This window comes from Pristiophorus japonicus, chromosome 19 (assembly GCF_044704955.1).
Source record: "Pristiophorus japonicus isolate sPriJap1 chromosome 19, sPriJap1.hap1, whole genome shotgun sequence".
NCBI classification, from domain to species: domain Eukaryota; kingdom Metazoa; phylum Chordata; class Chondrichthyes; family Pristiophoridae; genus Pristiophorus; species Pristiophorus japonicus.
Genome location: NC_091995.1, coordinates 76,820,783 through 76,846,377, shown reverse-complemented (window position 1 = coordinate 76,846,377; position 25,595 = coordinate 76,820,783). Strand labels below are relative to the sequence as shown.

Sequence of the window (25,595 nt, the reverse complement as noted above, 5' to 3'; positions counted from 1 at the left end):
AGTAAATGTTCACTGCAACTAGGAACATCTTTCCTAAAAAGGGGCCAGCGAAATCTATGTGGACCCTGGACCACGGTTTGGAGGGACATGACCAAAGATTCAGTGGGGCCTCCCTTGGTGCAATGCTCAACTGTGAGCAAGTGTTACATTGGTGTACGCATGACTCCAATTCCGAGTCAATGCCGGGCCACCAAACGTGCGACCTGGCAACAGCCTTCAGCATGACTATGCCTGGGTGGGTACTGTGAAGGCCATGTATAAACATTTCCCTGCCTTTTTTGGCAAAATTACATGATTCCCCCATAGGAGACAGTCCGAATGGATGGATATTTCATTCTTGCGTCGGTGGAACGGCTTAATTTCGTCTTGCATTTCCCTTGGAATCGCCAACCAGCTCCCATTGAGGACGCAGCTTTTTACTAGTGATAGCACCGGGTCCTGGCTAGTCCAGGTCCTGATCTGGCGAGCCGTGATGGGTGACCCTTTGCTCTCAAAAGCATCCATTACAAGAAGCAAGTCTGCGGGTTGCGCCATTTCCAACTCGGTGGTGGGCAATGGTAGCCGACTGAGAGCATCCGCCCAGTTCTCAGTGCCTGGTCTGTGGCGGATTACATAATCACACGCAGATAACGTTAGTGCCCATCTTTGGATGCGGGACGAAGCATTGGAGTTAATACCTTTGCTTTCTGAGAACAATAAAATGAACGGCTTGTAGTCAGTTTCGAGCTTGAACCGGAGTCCAAATAGGTATTGGTGCATTTTCTTAACCCCGTATACGCATGCTAATGCTTCTTTCTCAACCAAACTGTAGGCTCTTTCAGCCTTAGATAAGTTTCTGGACGCATATGCAACCGGTTGCAGTTTGCCTGACCCATTGGCTTGCTGTAACACACAACCGACCCCGTCCGAAGATGCATCACAAGCTAGTACCAAACGTTTACATGGGTCATACAATACAAGTAACTCGTTAGAACATATCAGGTTTCTGGCCTTGTTAAAGGCTGTCTCTTGAGATTTACCCCAAACCCAATCAACACCCTTGCCTCGCAATAAATGCAATGGTGCCAGCAAAGTGCTCAACCCCGGTAGAAAATTACCAAAATAGTTGAGGAGTCCCAGGAATGAACATAGCTCCATCATATTCTGTGGTCTGGGTGCATTCTTGATGGCCTCCGTCTTGGAGTCCTTGGATCTGATGCCATCCGCCGCAATCTTTCTCCCCAGAAATTCGACCTCTGGCGCCAGGAAAACACACTTGGAGCACTTCAGCCTGAGTCCCACTCTGTCCAGTCACTTGAGAACCTCTTCCAGGTTGTGCAGGTGTTCGGTGGTGTTGCGGCCAGTGATTAAGATGTCGTCTAGAAACACCACGGTGCGCAGAACCGATTTCAGCAGTCTCTACATGTTCCTCTGGAAGATGGCCGCAGCCGAGCGAATCCCAAAAGGGCATCTGTGGTATATAAACATTCCTTTGTGCGTGTTGATTTTTTCAAAGGTTCAGCCAGCTCCTGTGTCATGTAAGCAGAGGTTAGATCCAGCTTGGTAAACGACTTTCCCACTGCTAGCGTTGCAAATAGGTCATCCGCTTTGGGTAGTGGGTACTGGTCCTGTAACGAGACTCGGTTGATCGTTATCTTGTGGTCCCCGCAGATTCTGACCGTCCCGTCACTTTTCAACACCGGAACAATTGGACTGGCCCACTCGTTGAACTCGACTGGCGATATGATCCCCTCTCGTTGAAGTCTGTTCAGCTCGATCTCGATTTTCTCTCGCATCATGTTGGAACCGCTCGGGCCTTGTGATGAATGGGTCGTGCATCAGGGACTAGATGGATCTGCACTTTGGCGCCTATGAAGTTGCCGATGGCTGGCTTGAATAATGACGGGAATTTGTTTAGCACTTGGACGCACGAGGTGTCATCCACCGAAGACGGCTCTTTGATGTCGTCCCAGTTCCATCGGATCTTTCCTAGCCAGCTTCTGCTGAACAGCATTGGGCCATCGCCTGGTACAATCCATAGTGGTAAATCATGCACTGCCAATGACTGGTATGACCTCTTTGGTGTAAGTGCGCAACTTGGTGTGGATCGGGCTTAGTTTTGGCCGTTGTGCCTTGTTGTCCCACAATTTCTCAAAAGTCCTCTGGCTCATAATTGACTGACTTGCCCCCGTGTCCAATTCCATGGAAACTGGAATGCTGTTTAATTTGACTTTTAACATTATCCGAGGGCTTTTGGTGGTGAAGGTGTGTACCCTATACATTTCCTCTTCAGTCTATGGTTGAGTTGCCTCTCTTACTCGTTCAACATGATCCACGCCAGATCGGTCATCTTCTGCCGACTCTGTCACGTGGTGAGTCGCAGCACGTTTGCACATTCGCTGGAGGTGCCCCATTGTTCCATAGCCCTTGCATACGTAGTGCTTGAATCGACATTGATGGGCTCAATGATTATCCCCGCAGCACCAACATGGTGCTAATGGATTCACATTCACGCCCCACAGCAGACTCTGAGTCATCCTAGGTCTGGCCTCTGTGGGCGTGTAGGCCCTGCCATGTACAGTTCTGCCTGCTGAAGGCTTAATTTTATTCACAGTACTTGCAGGTGAGCTTCAATGCTGCAATGATATCTGTTTAGTGTTATTGTTCATAGACATGAAAGCCTGGGCTATCGTGATGGCCTTGCTCAGATCTAGGGATTCGGCAGACAGCAGTTTGCGAAGAATGACCTCGTGGCCGATTTCAAGCACGAAAAAGTCTCGCAACGTTCCCCCAAAAATCCAGCAAATACGCACGGCCCCACAAGGCGTCTTAGGTCGGCGACATAGCTCGCCATGTCCTGGCCCTCGGAGCGATGGTGCGTATAAAAGCGATACCTGGCCATCAAGATGCTCTCCTTCGGCTTGAGGTGTTCCCGAACTAGTGTGCACAACTCTTCATATAGCTTCTCCATTGATTTAGTGGGTGCTAGCAGATTTTTGATGAGGCCATATATTATGGACCCACAAATGGTGAGGGGAATCACCCTGCGCTTGACCGCGGTTTCTTCCTTTTCCAGCTCGTTGGCCCGAAGTACTGGTCAAGACACTCAACGAAAGCTTCTCAATCATCACCCTCAACAAATCTCTCAAGAATACCAACGGCAGCCATAACCGTATGAAAGTTCGTGATCTGTTACTCGTCGCCAATTGTTATGTTCAGAATAACTCCACAAGACTGTAAATTGTCAGCTCAAACTGTTGTGACCTTGGTCTCTTTAATGAAACTCCAGAGTGAGGAAGCAGCATGGTAGACTGTCTTTTATACCTGCTTGCCCAGGGCGTGCAGGCGACCCTTGGATCTCCCACAGGTGCGCCGCCTGGTGGCAAGTCTTACACATTGGTAATGTTTACATACATAACAAATTGGACGTGCTTATTTTCACTGTGTTTCTGGCTGATTGGCACTCCATTATCACATGAGCTGATTGCTGATTGGTCCCCTTGGAGAATAAGCTACACCAAGAAGTTTCTCTGGAGTGTGTAATTGGAACTGCCCAGCCCAAGTTCTGAGTGACTTTGAAAAATGTAATTCAAGCCATTCTGACTTCAGAACTCCCCTGCAAGCAGTCACAGACAGGATAAAGCTCCCAGCAAAAGCCTCCCAAACCCCTGTCCCCAGTCCAAGTGCATGCCTCCCCTCCCCTAGCCCAAGTCCCTGACAACCCCAGCCCAAGTTCACCCCCCCCAGCCCAAGTACAAGCCTCCTCTCCGCCCAGTTGAACTCCCTGGCGCCGCAGCCGAAGTCCCTTACCCCAGCGCCAGTGCTGCCTCCCCCAGCCAAAGTCCCTTACCCGCGCCCCCTGCCATAGATGGGGCACTGTGCGTGGGTCGCGGATTGTTTACAGGTTTATTGGGTTTGAAGTGAATAATGACAGTTTCGTGACTTCCGGTTTTCATCCACTGTGGGTGTAAAGGGGGTTGGAAGAACATGAGACGTCGTTCCTGAATTCCCTCTCTTCCCTCAGATCCCCTCCCCCATCTCTCTCTTCCCCCGTGTCTCTCTCTCCCCCCCCATGTCTCTCTCTCTCTACCCCTTCTCTCTCTCGCTCTCCTCCCCCTATGTCTCTCTCTCCACCCCATGTCTCTTTCCCCCCCCGTGTATCGCTCTCCCCCCCGCCTCGTGTTTCTCCCCTCCCCGCCATGTCCCCACCCCCCCCTGCCCACCCGCCGCCTCACAGTTTCATGGTCACCATTATGGTACTAGCTTTTTAAAAAATTCCATTTTTATTTAACTTGCTGGATTTGAATTCCAAGCTGCTGTAGTGGGATTTAAATTCATGTCTCTTGATCATTACTGTAGGCCTTTGAATTACTGGTCCAGTAACATAACCTGTGCTAACATACCCAAATCATCAACTGATTACAGGCAACACCATGGTTGATTTACTAGTATATAACAAAAATAACAATAATAATCTATAATCTCCCTAATTTGCCCCAGCATATACCATATAATATATATATTATTAATCAGCTTGTCAACTTTTTCTATCACAAGTTCCTATGTTCACCTGCATAAGGGAAACACGCTATGTAAACTTATCATGCAACAATTACACTCTCCCACCAACGGAGGCGCTGCAGGAGGGTTTATTTACCAGCATTTGGCAAAATATAAAGTTTTTAGAATGGAAGGGTGTAATTACAACACAAGTCGCAGGGCTATGGGGCAACTGCAGGGGAGTGGGACAGAGAACTGGGAGCTTGCTGTGCGCACATTGGCTGCCGCGCTTGCCACACTTCAAAAGTACTTCATGGGTTGTAAAGCGATGTCTGATGGTCGTGAAAGGCGCTATAGAAATGCAAATCTTCTATGTACATTATATTGTGCCAAGGCAGACTTTGACTCCATTGGTGCAAGCTGTGATTGACAGCCTGGTGTCACGTGTGCATGGGTTCCCAGCCGCTCGGCAGGCCGTGAGGTTGAGGGGCGGGGCCGAGGCGGTGAGGAGGCGGGGCGCTGAGGGCCGGCCCGATTGCCTCATTTGCAGAGACCTCTCTCAGGCGGCTATCCCGATGCAGGCTGTGCGGTGAGGGGGCGGGACCGAGGCGATGACGGTGAAGGGGCGGGGCCGAGGCCGAGGCGATGACGGTAAGAAGCGGCGCGCTGAGGGCCGGGGATGGTGAGAGGCGGGGCGGAGCCGAGCCGAGCCGAGCCGGTGAGGGCGGCGCGCTGAGGGCCGGCCCGATTGCCCATTTGCAGACACCCCTCTCAGGCAATTTTCCGATGCAGGCTGTGCGGAGAGGGGGCGGGGCTGGACCGAGCGGGTGACGCTTAAGGGGCGGGGCCGAGCCGGTGACTCCGGCGCGCTGAGGGCCGGCCCGATTGCCCATTTGCAGACACCCCTCTCAGTCGGTTTCCCGATGCAGGCTGTGCGGAGAGGGGGCGGGGCCGAGACGATGACGGTGAGGGTGAGGTGCCGAGCCGGTGACGCTGAGGATGGGGGCGGGGCCGAGCCGGTGAGGGCGGGGTGCTGAGGGCTGGCCCGATTGTCCATTTGCACACACCCCTCTCAGGCGCTTTCCCGTTGCAGGCTGTGCGGTGAGCGGCAGCTGAAACCCGGGTCAAAGTGAAGCTGGAGCCGGCGCCGTGCGACAGAGCCCTCGGCGCCATGGACCCGCCGGCTCATCCCGTCAAACTCTACGTCTACGACCTTTCGCGGGGGCTCGCCCGCCAGTTCAGCCCTTTCATGCTCGGTAAGTGAAGCCAAAGTGGCGCCGGGAAGGTGAGGGGCCCAGGCGGCCACAGCCACAAATCAAGCCCGGGGATCCGGTGCCCACGTGCAGGCCACAGCCGTTAATTTTGTTTTAAAATATATCTTGTTTCATATTCTTTAAAAATATTTGTGCTAACTGAAAAGTTTGTTGTGCTTGAATTTCTGTGGGGATTTTTGGAACAGGTGCTCAGTGAAGGATGACATTGAAATTAATTTCCTCTTTTATGTTTTAATTTGTTTTAAAATTTAATGTGAGTTTAAATGGGAATGCAATCTGTGTTTAATGGCAGTGTTTATGTCTTTGAAGCTGTTAACACAGCAGATGTCAGTGGCAGGTGATCAATAATTGATCACACCCATGGACCTGGGAAAGAGCTGAGATTAATGGCAGGGATGGAGGGGGAGTGTTCCCCCTCTCACCCCCACAACTTGTTCCCCCTCTCACCCCCACAGCTTGTCCCCCATCCATCCATGGCTAATGGTCAGGAGGAGTAAAGGTTATCTGCCGACAGTCAATCCTGCTAACTACAGCAACTTTAGTGGACAACAGGTCCATCAGTATGTGAAATGACCAGTCAATGTTTTTGAGTAAAGAAAGAATTGTATTTATATAGCCGACCACTGGAAGCCCCAAAGTGCTTTACAGCCAATGAAGTACTTTTTGGAGTGTGGTCACTGTTGTAATGTAGGAAACCTGGCAGCCGATTTGCGCACAGCAATGTGATAATGACCAGATAATCTGTTTTAGTTATGTTGATTGAGGGATAACTATTTGCCCCAGGACACCGGGGAGAAACGCCCCAGCCCTTCTTCGAAATAGTGCCATGAGATCTTTTACATCCACCTGAGATAGCAGACAGGGCCTCGGTTTAACATCTCATCTGAAAGACCCATGGCCAGGACTGCTCCGTGTACTTCTGGAATGTTCTGCTTTTATATCAGAATTCCATGTTTAAAAAAGAAATCTCCAGCCTAATTCTTGTACTTTATAAACTATGCACGAGGAAACAAAACCCTGCTCTGCTCGACCCAAAAATCCAGTTTATTTTACATTTACAACATGAAACTGGACCACTGTGGTTTCATAAATTGAATAGTGCCTCGGAGAGACCGAATCCTCTGGTTATTCCAGGGTGGACGGTGACTTGTGCGACTCATTTGCAATTTTGTCGCCTGAGTGTTAGCAGCTGGTTTGTGATTACAGAATAGTCATTGTATTCAGTAACAACATGAGCGTCTCTTTCCTGACCAGCATTCTGCTCTCAGCCATTACCATCAAAACAGCTTAATGGGTCGTTCATCTCAATGCTGTTTGTGGGACTTTGTGTGTAAAATTACTGTTGTTTCCCTGTGTACTCAAAAATAATTAGTTGCCTGTCAAGTGCTTTTTGATGTTTTTGAAAGCCATAATAAGGCATTATACAGAATCGTTGATGTAACACAGAATGAAACTGTTCTGCCCACCATGCCTATGCCAGCTCTCTGAAAGACCTATTCTTTCGTCCCCTTTCCCCATGCCCCCTTAGGTTTTTTCTTTTTAAAGCACCCTTTTGAAAGCTATTATGGATTCTGTTCCATTCCATTCCCGCCCCCCCAAATTTAAATCTCTCCCTACATTCCAGTGGTGATCTGAAACTTATGCCCTCTATTCACTGACTCATCAACCAGTGGCCTTTCGGTTTTGTTTCTCATCCTTTTAAAGGTCCTGTATACTGCCATGACTCTGGAGGGCAAAATTTGATATCTGGAGGGTGGAGCATCAACAAACTGTTGTCCAAGTTTGGAGACAGGAGGTAGTAGACGAGAGAAGTCCAGAAGCTCTTTGAAGGATGGAGGTTATTGCCGTAGTAATGAGAGTCGGTTTCAATGCAGGAATATGATGGCGAAGTTCCCGTGAAGTTGGAGGTCACCGTAGATCAAAAGCAGCGGAGAAAATGTAAAACCATGCAAGCCAGCAACCAACAAAGCAGAAAAAACAGTCGCGAACAAGTCTGCCAGCAATAGCAGTAACCAACAGGGCTGGAAAACTAGTCGAGCTAGTCACCCAGCTAAGCAGAGAAACAGTCAGTGAGGAAGTTAATTTTTTGTTTTAGTAGCAGATTTTTGACACAGCAAATGAGTCTTACGGAGTAGTCCGGTGCGTAGTGGTGAGGGAAAGAGTGTTCAAAGACCAGGCCCTCAAATCTACCACCAAGCTCATGGTCTACAGGGCTGTAGTAATACCCGCCCTCCTGTATGGCTCAGAGGCATGGACCATCTACAGTTGATATATCCTTACTATACAGTATAAATGCACACGAGGCCCATACTTGAGAGAAGGTCACTCTGTGACCAGTTACCTTTATTACCAAGACCTCAAGTGATGAAGGTGGATGGAGCTTCCCCTTTTATACCTGAAAGTCCAGGTTAGGAGTGTCTCCCACAAGTTCACCGTTTGTGGTCAATGTTCTCAAGGTGTACAACTTAGGTCAGCTTATACACGGGTTACAATGATAGTTGAATACATGACAGTAGACACCTCAAGTTGCTGGAGAAATACCATCAACGATGCCTCCGCAAGATCCTACAAATCCCCTGAGAAGACAGACGCACCAACATTAGCATCCTCGACCAGGCCAACGTCCACAGCATTGAAGCACTGACCACACTTGATCAGCTCCGCTGGGCAGGCCATATTTTCCACATGCCAGACATGAGACTTCCAAAGTAAGCGCTCTATTCTGAGCTCCTTCACGGCAAACGAGCCAACGGTGGGCAGAGGAAACGTTACAAGGACACCCTCAAAGCCTCCCTGATAAAGTGCATCGACACCTGGGAGTCCCTGGCCCAAGACCGTCCTAAGTGGAGGAAGAGCATCCGGGAGGGCGCTGAGTGCCTCGAGTCTCATCACTGAGAGCATGCAGAAATCAAGTGCAGGCAGCGGAAGGAACGCGCGGCAAACTTGTCCCACCCACTCTTACCCTCAACGACTGTCTGCCCCACCTGTGACAGGGACTGTGGCTCTCGTATTGGACTGTTCAGCCACCTAAGGACTCATTCGAAGAGTGGAAGCAAGTCTTCTTTGATTCCGAGGGACTGCCTATGATGATGAGGTGTAGTCCAATGCAGGAACGTAGTCTTGATGTCCAGTGCAGCCCAGGAATTCAGAAACCAAATTTGAGAAGCAGACAGCAGGGATGGGGAATAGGTGATGACGGTTTAAAGCAGTTAACTTGTAGTTGTGGCTACAATGCAACAATTGATGAAGACAGAGGGACTTGAACAGAGGAAGCAAGGAGATTTGGGAGAGAAAAGGCAGAGGATGGCTGGAGATTCCCATGGATAGAAGTAAAATGCTTTTATATCACGCCTTTAATGTAGTAAAACGTCCCAAGTCACTTCACAGGAACATTATCAAACAAAATTTGATGCTGAGCCACATAAGGAGATATTGGGACAGATGATTAAAAGCTTGGTCACAGGTTGGTTTTAAGGAGCGTCCTAAAGGAGTAGAGTTGGAGATGTTTAGGGAGGGAGTTCCAGAGCTTGGGGCCTCAGTAGCTGAAGGCACGGCCGCCAATGGTGGAGCGATTATAATCAGGGATGTGCAAGAGGCCAGAATTGGAGGAGCGCAGAGATCTCTGCGGCTTGTAGGGCTGGAGGAGATTACAGAGATAGGGAGGGGACAATGGGGAGGGGGCTATGGAGGGATTTGTAAACAAAGATGACAATTTTAAAGTCGAGGCGTTGCCAGACCGGGGGTCAATGTATATAATATCGGCCAGTGAGCACAGGAGTACTGGGTGAGCGGTGTTTGGTGCGAGTTAGGACATGGACAGCAGAGTTTTGGATGAACTCAAGTTTACAGAGGGTGCAGGGTGGGAGGCTGGCCAGGAGAGAATTGGAATAGTCCAAGTCTCGACGTAACAAACGCATGGATGAGTGGTTTCAGCAGCAGATGATCTGAGGCAGGGGTGGAGACAGACCATGTTAGAGGTGGAAGTAGGCAGTCTTGGAGATGGAGAGGGTGTGGGATCGGAAGCTCAGCTCAAACAGTGAGTGCCAGTAGGCCAATCAGCACGCGGGCAAACTCGAATCTGATGCCCTCTGCCTGCTAACACTTGCTATGGAGGGCAAAAAAGGAACCCTGAGGAGGTAGATGCAGAGAGGCTGTTTCCCCATGTGGGGGAATCTAGAACTAGGGGGCTAAGTTTCAGAATAAGGGGTCACCCATTTAAAATGGAAATGAGGAATTTCTTCTGAGGGTGGTGAATCTTTGGAATTCTCTACCCTGGGAAGCTGTGGGAGGCTGGGTCATTGAATGTATTTAAGGTGGAGATAGACAGAATTTTGAACGATAAGGGTGTCAAGGATTATGGGGAGTGGGCGGGGAAGTGGAGTTGAGGCCAAGAACAGATCAGCTCTGATATTGAATGCCGGAGCAGGCTCGAGGTGCCAATGGCCTACTCCTGCTCCTATTTCTTATGTTCTTGTGAACTAGACCCCAGCAAAGTGTCTAACTTTAGAAGGGAGAGAATAAAGAAACATTTATCAATTTCTTTAAAAAAAACAGTGGATCGTCAAAATGATCCCTCTCTCCTTCAACACCATTCTCCCCTCACTCGCGTTTCTCTCTTTAATCAAGCCTAGACTCTACCACGTTCAGTACTCTGTGAGCTGTTCTCGCTCCTTTCTAAGCACCATCCTACACACTCTTCCATCCACCTCATAAACCTGCTGTGTTGAAATGAATTTAACTTGCACAATGGCCTACTCAAACTTTTCCAGCATTTCAAATCTCTAGAATTCTCTCGCTTTTATGATCAAGCTCGGTGTCGCCTCATCCCTTGCCTCCTGGTTTATGTCGCCACCCTCTCTTCATTCTAGATCTCCTGCACAGTGGCCCCGGGCCCTGCCCCCAAGTTTCGCAATGAAAAGTAATCCCTACTTCTGTGAAGTTTTGATATGAGTTGACAATATCTGAGAGTTAAGGATCCAGCCTGCTCGTTCTAGTCATCAGCATTTCCTGTTTAGACACTTAACTCTCTCTTTTTTCTTGTTTTCAAACAGGGAAACAACTTGATGGAATATGGTGAGTTAATCTGTGAATTTTCAAAGCGAGTGTTGGTCTTTGGTCGTCAAAGGGCTTGTATATTTAATATATATGTGCATCTGTGTATATATTGTATAAATGTATGTGTGTGTATATATATATATATATATATATTATATTATATTATATTTAAAGAAGGGTGATTATTAAAATGTATTTGTATCTGGTCCTCTATCAGGCACACTGCGATTGTTGTCAATGGAGAGGAGTTCTTCTATGGGTCCGGTGGAATTGCTAACTGTCAGCCAGTGAGTGCACTCCTTGTATTTTTAAAATGTTACTGTCTCCATACACGCGCGCCCCATTCTTCGGCCGATTTCAAGTTAGTGCACCAACCCTGCCCTCCCCAACTCCTGGGAGAGGCAAAAAGACCAGACCTGTAGCCAATGCAGCAGTTCTGATTGCCCATGTTGGGCTGATAGGGAATTTTGTTCAATCAGGAAGTCCCAGACCCACTAATTATTTTCCAGAATATAATTGACTCTTGCCTTCCATATGTTGTGACCACCTTGTTTTCCTGAAATCCATCTAATGGCATCTTGAGGAACATAAGATCAAGGAGCAGGAGTAGGCCATTCAATGAGGTCATGGCTGATCTTCGACCTCAACTCCACTTTCCTGCCCTATCCCCATGTCCCTTGATTCACTTAATATCCAAAAATCTATCGATCTCTGCCTGGAATATACTCAATGACTGAGCCTCCACAGCCCTCTGAGGTAGAGAATTCCAGAGATTCACCACCCTCTGAGTGAAGAAGTTTCTCCTCATCTCAGTCCTAAATGGCCGACCCCTTATTCGGAGACTGTGACCCCTGGTTCTAGACTCCTCAGCCAGGGGGAACATCCTCCCTGTGTCTACCCTGTCAAGCCCTTAAGGAACCAGTCTCCACTCTCTCTTCTGGAATCCTGTTCCACCGGTCGATCACCCCTGCAGGCAAAATAAAACTTCCTTGCGAACATCCACCCTCACCCAGAGTTTTTTCCCTTTGTACACGTGGCCCCCACTTCCACCAAACCCCACCACAACAAACACACTTTCATGTTGTACATGCTGTTAATAATTTCAGCAATCAGGTTCTAACTCCAGGCATCAACTCTGGTTGCTTAACAGCAGGGGGTCGCTATACAATGATCAACTACAGGAGTCCTGGCTAATTCTCTTCTTCCTCACCTAGGGTACTGAGGCTAATTGAGCGGCTATCCCGCCCAGCATCAGTTGATTCAGCACAAACCTGGGATTGAGTCTAAGGCCTTCCTGTATATATTGCTGAGAAACCCGGGAAGCTAATCTTTTAGCCGTCTTCATTGCTTGCATTACTACATTCCTTTTAGTTTCCTTTTCTGGCGCACTGCCTTCCAGTAAGGCATCATTTAAAGTCTTGATCGCAGCATTGGAGAGATACACTCGTGTTGGGCAATCTTACTCCGACATCCGGGAAGGGTGGTTTATGTGGGAGGGATAGGAGAATTAAACATACGGAACAAATTCCGCTGCGTCGTACTGGCAAAGGCCATTTAGCACAACATTGCACCATATTCATTGGCCATTTTGTGTGTTATAATGTCCTATGTTCCTTTTTTTGTTGGTTCCCAGGGAGGGACTTTACTTGGGCCACCTGACACTGTCGTTGATCTTGGGACCACAGAAGTGACTGAGGACTTAATCATGGACTATTTATCATCTTTGGGAGAGTCAGCCTTCAGGTTAGTTCCTGTTTGCTCCTTGTGCAACGTAGAAAACACGGACAGGGTAGGCCCAGTTGGTGGGTTGTCTCGAACCAAACGTGGGGATACCCCATGACTTTGGCATCACTGGCAGTCAGGAGCAATGCCAACACTTTCATCTATATAATGTATTCAACAAAACTAGCTTCCATGCACGCATCCTGTCAACTTACTCCATTATAAATTTCTGCGTCAGCTGTGACTCAGTGGGTAACTCTCTCGCCTGAGTCAGACGGTTGTGGGTTCTGACACTCCAGTGCAGTGCTGAGGGAGTGCTGCAATGTTAGAGGTGCTGTCTTTCGAATGAAACATTAAACCCTGTCTTCTCTCTGGCAGGCGTAAAAGATCCCCTGGCCACTATTTCGAAGAAGAGCAGGGGGAGTTATCCCCGGTGTCCTGGGGCCAATATTTATTCCTCAATCAACATCACTAAACCGGATCATCTGGTCGTTATCACATTGCTGTTTGTGGGAGCTTGCTGTGCCCAAATTGGAAATGGCACGCTTCCCACATGGACACGACTGCTGCCAACGTACCAGAAGTGTTCTGCACATGCGCGCTTCCAGTTCATCATGGGTGCGGGCTCATTTTTTTATAAAAAAACATTTTAAGCCGGGAAAGCAGCGTGTTTGTTTGAAAGTAGCTGAGAAGGGAGCGAGCTCGTTTATATATTTTTTTAAAAAGCCAGGAAGGGAGTCGGCTTGTTTGAAAAAAAGTCAGGAAGGGAGTGGGCTGCAGAAACAATCATGCTTCCGGTTGTTGGAGCTTCTGGTCATTGACAACAGTCACTCCGTTCCTACATTACAACAGTGACTATACTTCAAAAGTACTTTATTGGCTGTAAAACGCTTTAGGGTCGTGAAAGGTGCTATATAAATGCAAGAAACTACTGTCACTCTGTAATTATACCTTCCTGCCAGTGGAGACTGTGCAATGCCACAGGAGAGCAAATGGTGTGTGTTTTTTTTATTCTAATCTTCCTGTCCGGAAGATGCTGACCCACACTGGGAAAGTACCACCAGAATCACTGCATCTGTTTGTAGATTTCTTATGAAAAGTGGTGCTAATGGTGATATTTCCTAATCTTCTTCTATCTGTATCACTACTTGGAGTATGGGGGTTTGTTTAGTAACAAACGATGGGTCCAGTCCTGCGGTTGATATGTTCATTTCCCTGCTACACAGAGTGGAGACTGGAGATCAGTATTCTTGATTCATACAAAATATATACAGGAGCAGGAGACCACCATGCAGTGACTCGAGCCTGTTCCGTCATTCAATTAGGTCATGGCTGATCTGCATCTTAACTTCATGCCTTGGTTCCGTATCCCTTAATACCCTTGCCTAACAATATCACTCTCGAGTTTTGACATTTTCAGGTGACCCCAGCCGCTACAGCTTTTTGGGGGAGAGTGTTCCAGATTTCACTCCCCTTTGGGTGAAGAAGTGCTTCCTCACATCACCCCTGAATGGCCTGGCACTAATTTTAAAGCTAATTCTTGACGCTGCCACCCAAGGAAATAATTTCTCTCTATCTACACTATCAAATCCTTTAATCATAAAGACTTCAATTACATCGCCCCTTAATCTTCTATATTCAAAGGAATACAAGCCTAGTCTATGCAACCTGACTCATAATTTTATTCTGGTGAATCTGGGCTGCACCCACTCCAAGGCCTATATATATACTTCCTAAGGCGTGATGCCCAGAACTGTAACTGTGCTCTAATCAGAGCTTTATAGGTACAAGAGCAGGCCATTCAGCCCGTTGAGCCTGCACCACCAATCAATAAGATCATGGCTGATCATTCACCTCAGTATCCCTTTTCTGCTTTCTCTCCATACCCCTTGATCCCTTTAGCTGTAAGGGCCATATCTAACTCCCTCTTAAATATAACCAATGAACTGGCATCAACAACTCTCTGCGGTAGGGAATTCCACAGGTTGATGACTCTCTGAGTGAAGAAGTTTCTTCTCATCTCAGTCTTAAATGGCTTACCCCTTATCCTTAGACTGTGTCCCCTGGTTGTGGACTTCCCCAACATTGGGAACATTCTTCCAGCATCTAACCTGTCCAGTCCAGTCAGAATTTTATATGTTTCATCCTTCTAAACTCCAGTGAATACAGGCCCAGTCGATCCAGTCTCCTCTCATAGGTCAGTCCTGCCATCCCGGGAATCAGTCTGGTGAACCTTCGCTGCACTCCCTCAATAGCAAGAACATCCTTCCTCAGATTAGGAGACAAACTACACAGTATTCCAGGTGAGACCTCACCAAGGCCCTGTACAACTGCAGTAAGACCTCCCTGCTCCTATACTCAAATCCCCGAGCTATGAAGGCCAACATACCATTTGCCGCCTTCACCACCTGCTGTACCTGCATGCCAACTTTCAATGACTGATGTACCATGACACCCACTGTAACAGTACTCTAATCAGAGCTTTATAGACCTGTGACCGGTCTCTAACCAGAGATTTATAGACCTGTAACAGTGCTCTAACCAGAGATTTATAGACCTGTAACAGAATTTCCAGTACTTTGTATTCCAGCCCTCTTGAGAATTCCATTAGCCTTTTAAAATTAGTTTCTTTACCTATCCATAAGAACATAAGAAATAGGAGCAGGAGTAGGCCATTTTGCCCATCGAGCCTGCTCTGCCATTCAGTAAAATTATAGCTGATCTGATCTTGGCCTCAATTGCACTTCCCCGCCTGCTCCCCATAACCCTTGACTCCCTTATTGTTCAAATCTCTGTCTCCACCTTAAATATATTCAATGACCCAGCCTCCACAGCTCTCTTGGGTAGAGCATTCTGCTGATTCACGACCCTCTGAGAAAAGAAATTCCTCCTCATCGTGTTTTAAACGGGCGCCCCCTTATTCTGAAACTCTGCCCCCTAGTTCTAGATTCCCCCATGAGGGGAAACATCCTCTCTGCATCTACCCTGTCAAGCCCCCTCAAAATCTTGAACATTTCAATAAGATCACCTCTCATTCTTCTAAATTCCAATGAGTACAGGCCCAACCTGCTCAACCTTTCTTTATAAGACAACCCCTTCATCCCAGGAGTCAACCTAGTGAACCTTCTTTGAACTGCCTCCAATGCAAGTATATCCCTCCTTTAAATACGGAGACCAAAACTGTACGCAGTACTCCTGGTGTGGTCTCCCCAACAGTTGTAGCAGGACTTCCCTACTTTTATACTGGCCGTTGGCTTTTAGTCCTACAAAACAAAGGTTGAGCAAATGCCACCATCAAGCCCATCTCCTCCAGAAATGGTGCAGCCACGTACACCACATCCCCTGTCACCCAATCATGCAATCTCCTGGGAGAGGCATAAAAAGGAGGGGGGGATAAGCTGAAGGCAGTTCAGGAAAAACTGGAAATTTCCTCTCTGCTGTCTCAGGCAATTGAGCAAAGCTCCAGGAGGCTCCAGTAACACTGACCATAACCCAGGCTCACCTGCAAGTTGCCCTCTGTATTGGAAATATACAACTTCTCAAGAACTTTTCCAGATCCTTTTTAACACTCGCTTCGTGTTTCTGTAATCTCTCCCAGAACGCGTGACTCTGAAATAAAAAACCTGTCTAATATCTAACCTACATCACAATCCATCCTAGATAACCGACTCAACAGGAAGAATCGAATCATAATTTATAAAAACCTCAATTCTAACCTGTCTCAGTTTGTGTTTCTCCAAAGAAAATGGCCCCAACAATTATGAGAGATTATGTAGAATGGGCCTGTACTCTCGAGTTCAGAAGAATGAGAGGTGATCTCATTGAAATATATAAGATTCTGAAGGGGATTGACAGGATAGATGCTGAGAGGTTGTTTCCCCTGGCTGGAGAGTCTAGAACTAGAGGGCACATTCTCAGGAAAAGGAGTAGGCCATTTAATACAGAGATGAGGAATTTTTTTACTCGGAGGGTTGTGAATCTTTTGAATTCTCTACCCCAGAGGGATGTGGATGCTGAGTTCATGAATATATTCAAGGATGAGATAGATAGATATTTGGAGAATCAAGGGATAGAGATCGGGTGGGAAAGTGGAGTTGAAGTAGAAGATCAGCCGTGATCTTATTGAATGGCGGAGCAGGCTCGAGGGGCTGTGGGGCCTGCTCCTATTTCTTATGTTCTTCACTCCTGGAGCTGATTCTGATAGCTGAAGGCTCTGAAAGTGGGTATCATTTTGGTTGCCTATAATTTAATTGGGGCCTCCACATACCCCTTCAGGTATGGGGTCCAAAACTGGGATAAAATGTGACTCTCTCAGCCTTGTACAGCCTAAATATACTGTGACTAGTTTTATATTGCATTGTCCTATCAATCCAGTGAGGTGTAGGTGGAGTCTGTGAGTCAGTATCCTCAGTTCCCTGGTACGGTGCAAGTGGAGTCTGTACACCTCTCCCCAGTTGCCTATGTTGGGAAGTGGATGTTCATACAAGCGAATTGAGTGTCACTGGCCACTAAACACATAGGAATCCAGTCCCAAGGCACAGTAGCCGTGACACAATGGTTTATTGTCCATAAGGTGGCATTACATACATAGAATTTCATAGAATGTACAGCACTTGAACAGGCTATTCGGCCCACACTCATTTAAATGCATTCTGAGATTTAATACTTTTTACTAAAATTTGGGTGAATGTATTGTTGTGAAGTGGACCCAAAATTGGTGAATAAAATAGGTAAATATAAATCAATTTACTCTCCTCTTCCCCCTGAAACCACTCCTTAGGCAGTCCCTCGTAGCGAGGATGACTTGCTTCCACGCCAAAAAGGGATGAGTTCACAGGTGTTTCAATGAAGGACCTAATATTCCAGGTCCCGAACTACATGTTGAAGGGTGGAAGATGCCTGTGCGTGGATTTTTTTTAAAAGTGTGGTGGCCGTTGCACACCAGTCACCACACGGGCTCGACAGAGCTAGGTCTTGGTCCAGAGGCAAGGATTAATCAAGACGACTGGGGACCAGCTCTGCTGCACGGACCGAGTGTGCACACAATCACAGTGTGGGCTGGCCCGTGTTGCCCCTGGGCCCTCGGCTCTCCTGGGCCCCGATCACGTCGCTCTGCAATCTCTCACCGCTCCTTCGCCCCGACCTCGCTGCTCCTGCTGTACCTGCCCACGCTCCAATCACCGACCTGGGTTACGGTGACGTCCAATCCAGTCGCCCTCTTCACAGCTGTCTCCCTCACGGACTGGGCTTCCGCTCAGTTTATGGTCCGGTCCTGCTGCTGATGCTGGATGAGAGGTGATCTTATCGAAAAGTGGGGGCGTGACTGGGTGGATGCAGAGAGGATGTTTCCATTGATAGGAGAGACTAGAACTAGAGGGCATAATCTTAGAATAAGGTGCTGCCCATTTGAAACTGAGTTGAGGAGAAATTTCTTCTGAGTGTTGTGGATCTGTGGAATTCGCTGCCTCAGAGAGCTGTGGAAGCTGGGACATTGAATAAATTTAAGACAGAAATAGACATTTTCTTTAACGATAAAGGAATGAGGGGTTATGGGGAGTGGGCAGGGAAGTGGAGCTGAGTCCATGATGGGATCAGCCATGATTGTATTAAATGGCGGATCAGGCTCGAGGGGCCATATGGCCTACTCCTGCTCCTATTTCTTATGTTCTTATCAGTGGCAGGACAGGGGCCATAAAAGGAGCGGTGGCCCAGCCCACAACGAGGCCTGAAACCACTACCTTCTGCTGAGTGCAGCTTTATGGTGTTGAGGCCTATCCTGGTGCCCCTACTTCCACCATAGCTGACCTTGGCACAAACTGGGGATTGAACTTTGTGCATGTGGCTCAGTCGCACTCTGCAGAGTGCATTGACCAGCTGAGCCACTGGGGGGAGCTCTGGTGTACTGTGTTGTTTGCCCTCCTGTAGCTGACAGGCTCAGATACAAAGGGGAATGTTAAAGTTCAATAAACACTGGTATATTTTCTGTAAAACTGTTTGTGATATCTTTAAATATAATAATGCTGCCAAGAGTTTTTGTGTATTAAACACTTGTGATGTTTCCACTTGTGGACTATAAGATAGTCACCAGGGAATTCAGGAGAAACTTGTTTACCCAGAGTGGTGAGAATGTGCAACTCGCTGCCACAGAGTGGTTGAGGCAAATAGCATCAAGGCCTTTTAAGAGGAAGCTGGATAGGGAGAAAGGAATAGCAGGATACGCTGATGGGGTTAGATGGAGTAGGGTGGGAGGAAACCTGTTGGGCCGAATGGCCTGTTTCTGTAATATCAGCAGTTGTAAACACTGCCAAAGGGACACTCTCCACACAGCTCAACAGTCTCCAGTTTGCTTGTGCAAGAGATGCCTATTCTGTGGAATCTCTCATTTATCCTTTTGTTACAGGGGAGAGTGCTACAAACTCTTTGAACACAACTGCAATACGTTCAGTAATGAAGTTTCGCAGTTTCTCACTGGAAAGAAGATTCCATCATATATCACTGACCTGCCTTCCGAGGTCTTATCAACGTGAGTACTATTGCCCTTGAGGTTTTTATCTCGACAGTTGCACTGAGCTGGGCTGGGGTACAACAGGGCTCCCTGAAGGCGCAGTTGGTAAAGAGAGTGTGTAACTGATGGAGGCACACCCCCTGGTCTGCACTGTTTGTTCCCTGCAATCGGTCCTCATGGGCTAGCAATGGGGCAGCCAGGGTTCCCAATCCCAGCTGCTGTCCAGTGATCCCCACTGGAAAATGTGTGTGTGGGAATAAGCTTGGGGTCTGCTGTAATGGCCCTCCGACGGTGAGTAGCCTGGCAGCATTCACCTGGACCAAGTCCCACTCACCCATCCCCCTCTGTGCTCGCTGACCTACATTGGCTCCCGGTTAAGCAATGCCTCGATTTCAAAATTCTCATCCGTGTTTACAAATCCCCCCCATGGCCTCTCCCCTCCCTATCTCTGTAATCTCCTCCACCCCACAACCCCCCGAGATGTCTGCACTCCTCAAATTCTGCCCTCCTGAGCATCCCGGATTATAATCGCTCAACCATAGGTGGCTGTGCCTTCAGCTGCCTGGGCTCCAAGATCTGGAACTCCCTCCCTAAACCTCTCCGCCTCGCTACCTCTCTCTCCTTTTAAGACGCTCCTTTAAAACCTTCCTCTTTGACCCAGCTTTTGGTCACCTGTTGTAATTTGTTCTTCCGTGGCTCAGTGTCAAATTTATCTGTTTTGTCTTGTAACACTGCTGTGAGGCGCCTTGGGATGTTTTACTATGTTAAAGGCGCCATATAAATACAAGTTGTTGTCGGACATGGTACCGGAGAGCCACCAGTGCTCACGGAACCCATACCCCAGCAAGGAGCCGGTGCCTTTAAGAGTGGAAGGGTGAACATGGACCCCCTAAAAAGAAGTGCCTCACTTCCTCAATGACTAACGTCTGTGTTTTCCTGTGTTTTTTTTTGATTTTATCAGCCCTTTCGGCCAACTCATTAAACCGATCCTGGACTCGGTTCAGATTCAGCCGGTGGGAGGAAACAGCTTCAATGAACATAATCAGAGCTAGTAGAAGCAATTCAGCGAGCTGCTGTCTGCGGAGATGTGTATAGTCACTGGCCTCACAGAACTCAACAATTTTACCAAAAAAAAAATGAAGATTTCCCATCACAAGTATCTTTTGTGTCGTATCTAACATACGTAGAACGGTTGAAAAGTGGTAGAAATATTCTTTTTTTTAAATCTAATTGAAATGTGCATATATATATATTATTATACAAAAATGCTGTGCAATATTTCAGGTTATCATGCCCCTTTGTCCACTTTCTTTGAATGAACTGTATGAAGAAGCAGTCATGAGACATCGAATACTCTCCTGCTATACAATATATTAACTCCTTTCCCCCCCCCCCCCCCACCCCCCCCGGGACTCCCCCAGAAAAGACCACCAGCATGGACATCTGTCGGTGTTGTAGCCACTCGTGCCAGCATCATTGCCAATACATTGAACAATTTTCCAGTGTTATCACTGGATTTATTTATTATAGAAATGTTGCATGTTGGGGAGGAGAATATCACATATCAGTCACTGCGCTTTCATGGCCTGCAGTAGCGTGCAATAGTCTTAATTGCACCTCTCAAATTGCTACCCATCTGTACCTTACCCTAATACCCACTTTAGGAAGGACACAATCTATAATTTTTTTTCACCGTTCGGGTGGATTCGGTAGGAAAATTCCCCTCGCCCGCCATTACGCGCGACTGAAGCCGGCCCACCTTCCGCGTGCCTTTTAAACGTAGAAACATAGAAAATAGGTGCAGGAGTAGAGGCCATTCGAGCCTGCACCACCATTCAATATGATCATGGCTGATCATGCATCCCGGTACTGCATCTTGCCAGTTAAGGTGCATGCTTTGGGTTTTGCCGCACGTCCTAGCACTGCACTCTGCTCCCGTGCTGTATAGAGTATCTATCCGCACTTGGCTACAGCCGAACAGGTGTTGGGTTCGTTCCGCCTTCTGTCTTTCGGCTGATCAATCCAGGAGAGTGTTGCAGTCCATTCATACTGGCTTGCGGGTGAAGTCAAGCGGGCTCTGCCAGTTTCAGACTACCTCAATCTCCAGCATTCATCCCTACCACCCTACCACTTTGTTTTCTTCCGTCAGTTTATTCTCCCCCTCGGTCCTTCCTGTCCAGAATACGAGGATGGCTTCTCTTGGGTGGGTGGGGGGGGGTGTGCAGGAACAGAAACCTTCCCTTGTCAGCTGACCACTCATTGGATGGCGAGTGTTGGTGGGCTCTTTAACTTCAGGGGCTATCACTGCTCGGCATGAACATCTTTTCACCAGAGGTCTCTTCATGCTCATTTCCCCACACATTACTGGTTGGCAGCCAGGAGCGTGAATCCTGGCCAGTGTATATACTTTCTTCCTCCTCCGCTAATCCGAGGGGTTGCATTTGACTGCGTTGCCTTGATATCCACCCATGTGAGACCAGCAAATTTAGCACCCACCAAGGCGTGAACCAAGGCACCTCTGGCCTGTATTGTTGGCCATCCCTACCATACTTTCTACTGTTTATTTTTAAAGTAATCAGACCGGAGATGGGGTGTTGCAGCGCACGGCCTGGTCTAGCCCAGTGCTGTCCAATACGTTGGTCACGAGCCACATGTAGCAAATTGGGAATCCAGATGTGGAAAATTGCATATCTGATTGATAAACAAAAATTGACCAATAGCCACTGCCGTTGGGTGAGATCGCAACGCTCAATTAACATGGTGTGTGCACGTGAACCTTTTGTGCGTTTGTTGGTAAAATGGTGTGCAAGTGTTTTTTTGATCGAGTGCTTTACTTCCATGGTTACGGAATGCTGGCAGATGTTTAACTACATAGCCATGTGTGAGTGTATGCAAGGTGGATTTTTAAAAAAAACTAAAATTAGTGTAGGTGGCCAAAAATGCTGACTGTAGCCACACCTGGCTAGGCAGCAACTTCAGTTGGACAACACTGGTCTCGATGGGTCTAACCTCGTTAGATTGACAATACTCCAGGAGCATGACCTCTGTCAAATTAATTTAGTCTCCCACTTTGAAGGTCTGCTCTCCCTTTTCCTGACCATAGCAGCCACGTTTCCCCGAGCCAAGCGGGTCCCGTTAAAATACAAGCTGACCATCAAACCCACCCCAGCACAACGCCTGTTAGCTTTCGACCGTGGATTTGTAAAATGCGGGGTGTCTGGAATTGATTGGCGCATCAACACGTTGGCTAAAAGATCCCCCAAGGGTGCAGGGCCGGGTTTGAAATGCTGGCAAGTGTGGCATTAAAAAGCTTTTCTGCTCCGGTGCTATATTATGAGAGTTGGGGAAGGGGCTTTGCACCCTAACCCTGGTGGGTTGGGGGCCATTATATCCAAGTTGGATGCCTTTGCCATGTAGAATCATATCTGGAACAATAGCCCCAACATTCCTATACCGGTGTATAAAATTATGAGGGGCCTAGATAGAGTGGATAGGAAGGATCTATTTCCCTTAGCAGAGGGGTCAATGACCAGGGGGCATAGATTTAAAGTAATTGGCTGAAGGATTAGAGGGGAGTTGAGAACTTTTTTCACCCAGAGGGTGATGGGGGTCTGGAACTCGCTGCCTAAAAGGGTGGTCGAGGCAGAAACCCTCATCGCATTTAAAAAGTACCTGGATGTGCACCTGAAGTGCTGTAACCTACAGGGCTACGGACCAAGAGCTGGAAAGTGAGATTAGGCTGGGTAACTCTTTGTCGGCCGACGCGGACACGATGGGCCGAATGGCCTCTCTGTGCCATAAATTTCTATGATTCAGTGGTGCTTCAACCTGCCAGCACGATTTCCTGTCCAGCCTAACTCTTAGTAAAACCTCACAATGCAGCTCGTGTTTGTTCTAATGGTATTTTTTAAATAATGCTTCTGTGAAGGAAAATCCTGAAATTGTGTGTACATTGAGCTGACTGATTGGGACCTCAAACTGAGCTTAATATTCGAGTGTGCCATTCCTCTTGAAATAACGTTCTTCCCGTCCCCTCTCTCTCCAGTCTCCCTGCGGCACTCCTATTGAGAGGGTAGGGGCTGATCTGATCCCAAGTGTCGCCTGCCTTGAAGCTAACCGTTGGCATGGAGGACAGAAGCCTATAATTGTGTGCAGCGGTGCAATCTCCTTGGGACTCAGTTTTTAAAATTTTCAGCCTGTGAGTGCTGCCGTCGCCACGGTAACTGCAACCGGTTTTGTTTCCCAGCACTGTGGCTAACTGGCGCTGGGCTTGGCCTGTCAGAATAAGATTTACCTGACTTGCATATAATGCGTAGAGCAAGTGTTTTGTCACTGCTCAACATTGCAGTTTCTACCCTTGCCTCCTATAGCGTGACTTGCTCCACATACGAATGTTTGGGGGGGAGGGGGGGTCCCTGGAGGTATTGAAAATGTCGACTCCTGACCTGTAACAAATCACTTCCCCCTAATAATGTGCATAGTGTTGAATTTCATGATTAATTGTCGATTTATATCTTGCACCAATGGTTTAGTTGTTAAAGTTCGAGCTAGTGGTCGTCTGTCTCAGAGTGTCGGTATCACACCAAGGCTCACTGACTGCTGCTGCAAGACACACCCACCCCTCCCAACACATCTTCCCTCTTCCCCCTCCCTTGCCCCGCAATCATCATCATCATCATCATCGTCCCAGGGATGTCACCCCATTGAGCCCAGGAACTCCGACTGGGGAGGGCCACGACACATGGATCGCGTCATGGGGGTTGGTTTTATGACCGAGCTTATTTTCAGCTGAATAGTCGATCCACATCCAGTGTCAAGTTAGGATTATCTGTAAAATCAACAGAAACCTGGAGTGATTTCAGAGCTGTGATCCATCTTGGAGTTCCAGTGAATTGCAGTCACCTCACTATTGCAGTTGATGCCTCTGAATCTCTGCAATCTGTCCCAGGTATCCGCTCTTTAATAAATCGAAACCGCCAGTAGCTCAGGTGGTTGTGGCTTCTCGACCGTCGCACTCTTCCCTTGGAGAGGGATTCACGGGCTGATTTAACAGTCTGACAGACAGACGGTGAGCACTTCTTCCCTGGCTTTAAGCAGCCGCTGGGGAAGTTAGTCCCGTGCGGCGGGAGAGCTATGGGCTCCCACAACCCATACAGTGAGGGTGGGGGCCCATGCCCACCGGCCTGGAGTGGGGTTTGAAGCCCGCACCTTCTGACTCCAAGCGGAATGCTGCCACTGAAAGTGAAACAAAAGCCCCCCCCCCCCCCCCTCCATTAAATGGAATGCAACGTTTGATTTTGCAAATCCAAGTGACAATGCCTTTATCTCGAATTGGTACGGAATGGTCACTTCTGAACTATATTTCATCGTCTGAAAATACAACTTGCGTTTCAAGTTCACTCAAGGTTCCCCCCTTGTGCGACCTTTAAGACAAGTAAAAGGTCACTTGAGGTAGCTGCATAGACGTAAAAATTAAATCTGAAGTAGGACTTTTAAGCTACCACTGAGCCACGGTCTGGTAACTTAAAACCTGGGCTGTGATGCCCTTCTGGTTCAATAGCTTATCCACGGTGTCTGGTACTTGAAGAATGGTCCCTTTGGGTGAGGTGCCAGGCAGCAGCTGGTGCCTGGGGGACTCTGCCCTGGCGAGAGCTGTCGCTTTCAGGAAAGGGACGATAAAATGCAATTGTTCCCCCGTGGAACAAATGGTGCTTTTGGGGGGGAGGGGGGGGGGGGGAAGAAATGTTGTTGGACTCCTAATGAGATGACTGTGCTGTACTGCCCTTCAGGTTGGCTTTTAGTTTGATACGAGTCCTGCTCCGAAATGACTCGTCTTCCAGCAAGGGGCATGTGCAAAACACAGCCGCCAGAGTGTCATTCGGATACAGTCGGCTCCTGATAATTCAGAGTTTTAATCTTGTGTTTTAAAAATCAGTTGAGTATCTGATCATTTGAATAACCAATGCAAATAACACAGCCAAGTGGGGAGTTAATGCTGAGACAATTGGTGATCACATCGATCGAATTAACCAACGTTGAATTATATGGAGTAGATTGCATTCCAAGCCAAGCTGCCACACTGCACTGGCATGGTTTTTATGCACTGAAAATATTGCTGTCTTCTATCTAAAAGTAGATCTGTTTGCAGTATTTAGATATTGGCAATTTTGATGGGTCTAGTATCGGAGCGTCTGGGTAAAGGTGGTAGTGTTCGGCCCTTGTGTCTCATATTTAATGCACTGCTGCTTGAAGTGACTCATTGTTATATTGTAAATCCATTTGGAGTTCTGTACTTGCAGTTCATAAGCCAGAGAAATGTGTTTTCCCAATGTCTACAGAAATGGCCTTTAACTTTGTGCTGTAAAGAAGCATTGACTGGGAGGGGGTTTAACACTTCACTTACAGATCTGACAAATGGAAGGCCAGTTTATAAAAAGACAAAATAGTTTGTTTGTGCTTATTTAAGTGAAAATGAATACCTTTTTATGTTTATTTAATATATATAATATATAAATGTTTACTTTTAAAAAGAACAACTTGCTCTTATTCATTTAGACGAT

At 47.6% G+C, this 25,595-nt stretch overlaps 1 protein-coding gene across 1 annotated transcript; it reads left to right on the top strand.

Annotated features, from left to right (window-relative positions):
* The first annotated feature begins 5,536 nt into the window (after positions 1–5,536).
* LOC139229970 (desumoylating isopeptidase 1-like) lies at positions 5,537–24,759 on the top strand. Its single transcript, XM_070861658.1, has 6 exons — positions 5,537–5,735; positions 10,805–10,826; positions 11,026–11,095; positions 12,442–12,551; positions 18,931–19,053; positions 19,997–24,759. Exons 1-6 carry the CDS (start codon positions 5,651–5,653, stop codon positions 20,085–20,087), a joined length of 501 nt encoding a protein of 166 aa, XP_070717759.1. The 5' UTR covers positions 5,537–5,650; the 3' UTR covers positions 20,088–24,759.
* The last annotated feature ends 836 nt before the right edge of the window (positions 24,760–25,595 follow it).

Bases quoted from the DNA above. Each gene is read 5' to 3' on its own strand.
- LOC139229970 (XM_070861658.1), top strand. From the start codon at position 5,651: ATGGACCCGCCGGCTCATCCCGTCAAACTCTACGTCTACGACCTTTCG. The intron at 5,736-10,804 runs GTAAGTGAAGCC...GTTTTCAAACAG, and splicing joins GTTCAGCCCTTTCATGCTCG to GGAAACAACTTGATGGAATA. The intron at 19,054-19,996 runs GTGAGTACTATT...TGATTTTATCAG, and splicing joins CCTTCCGAGGTCTTATCAAC to CCCTTTCGGCCAACTCATTA.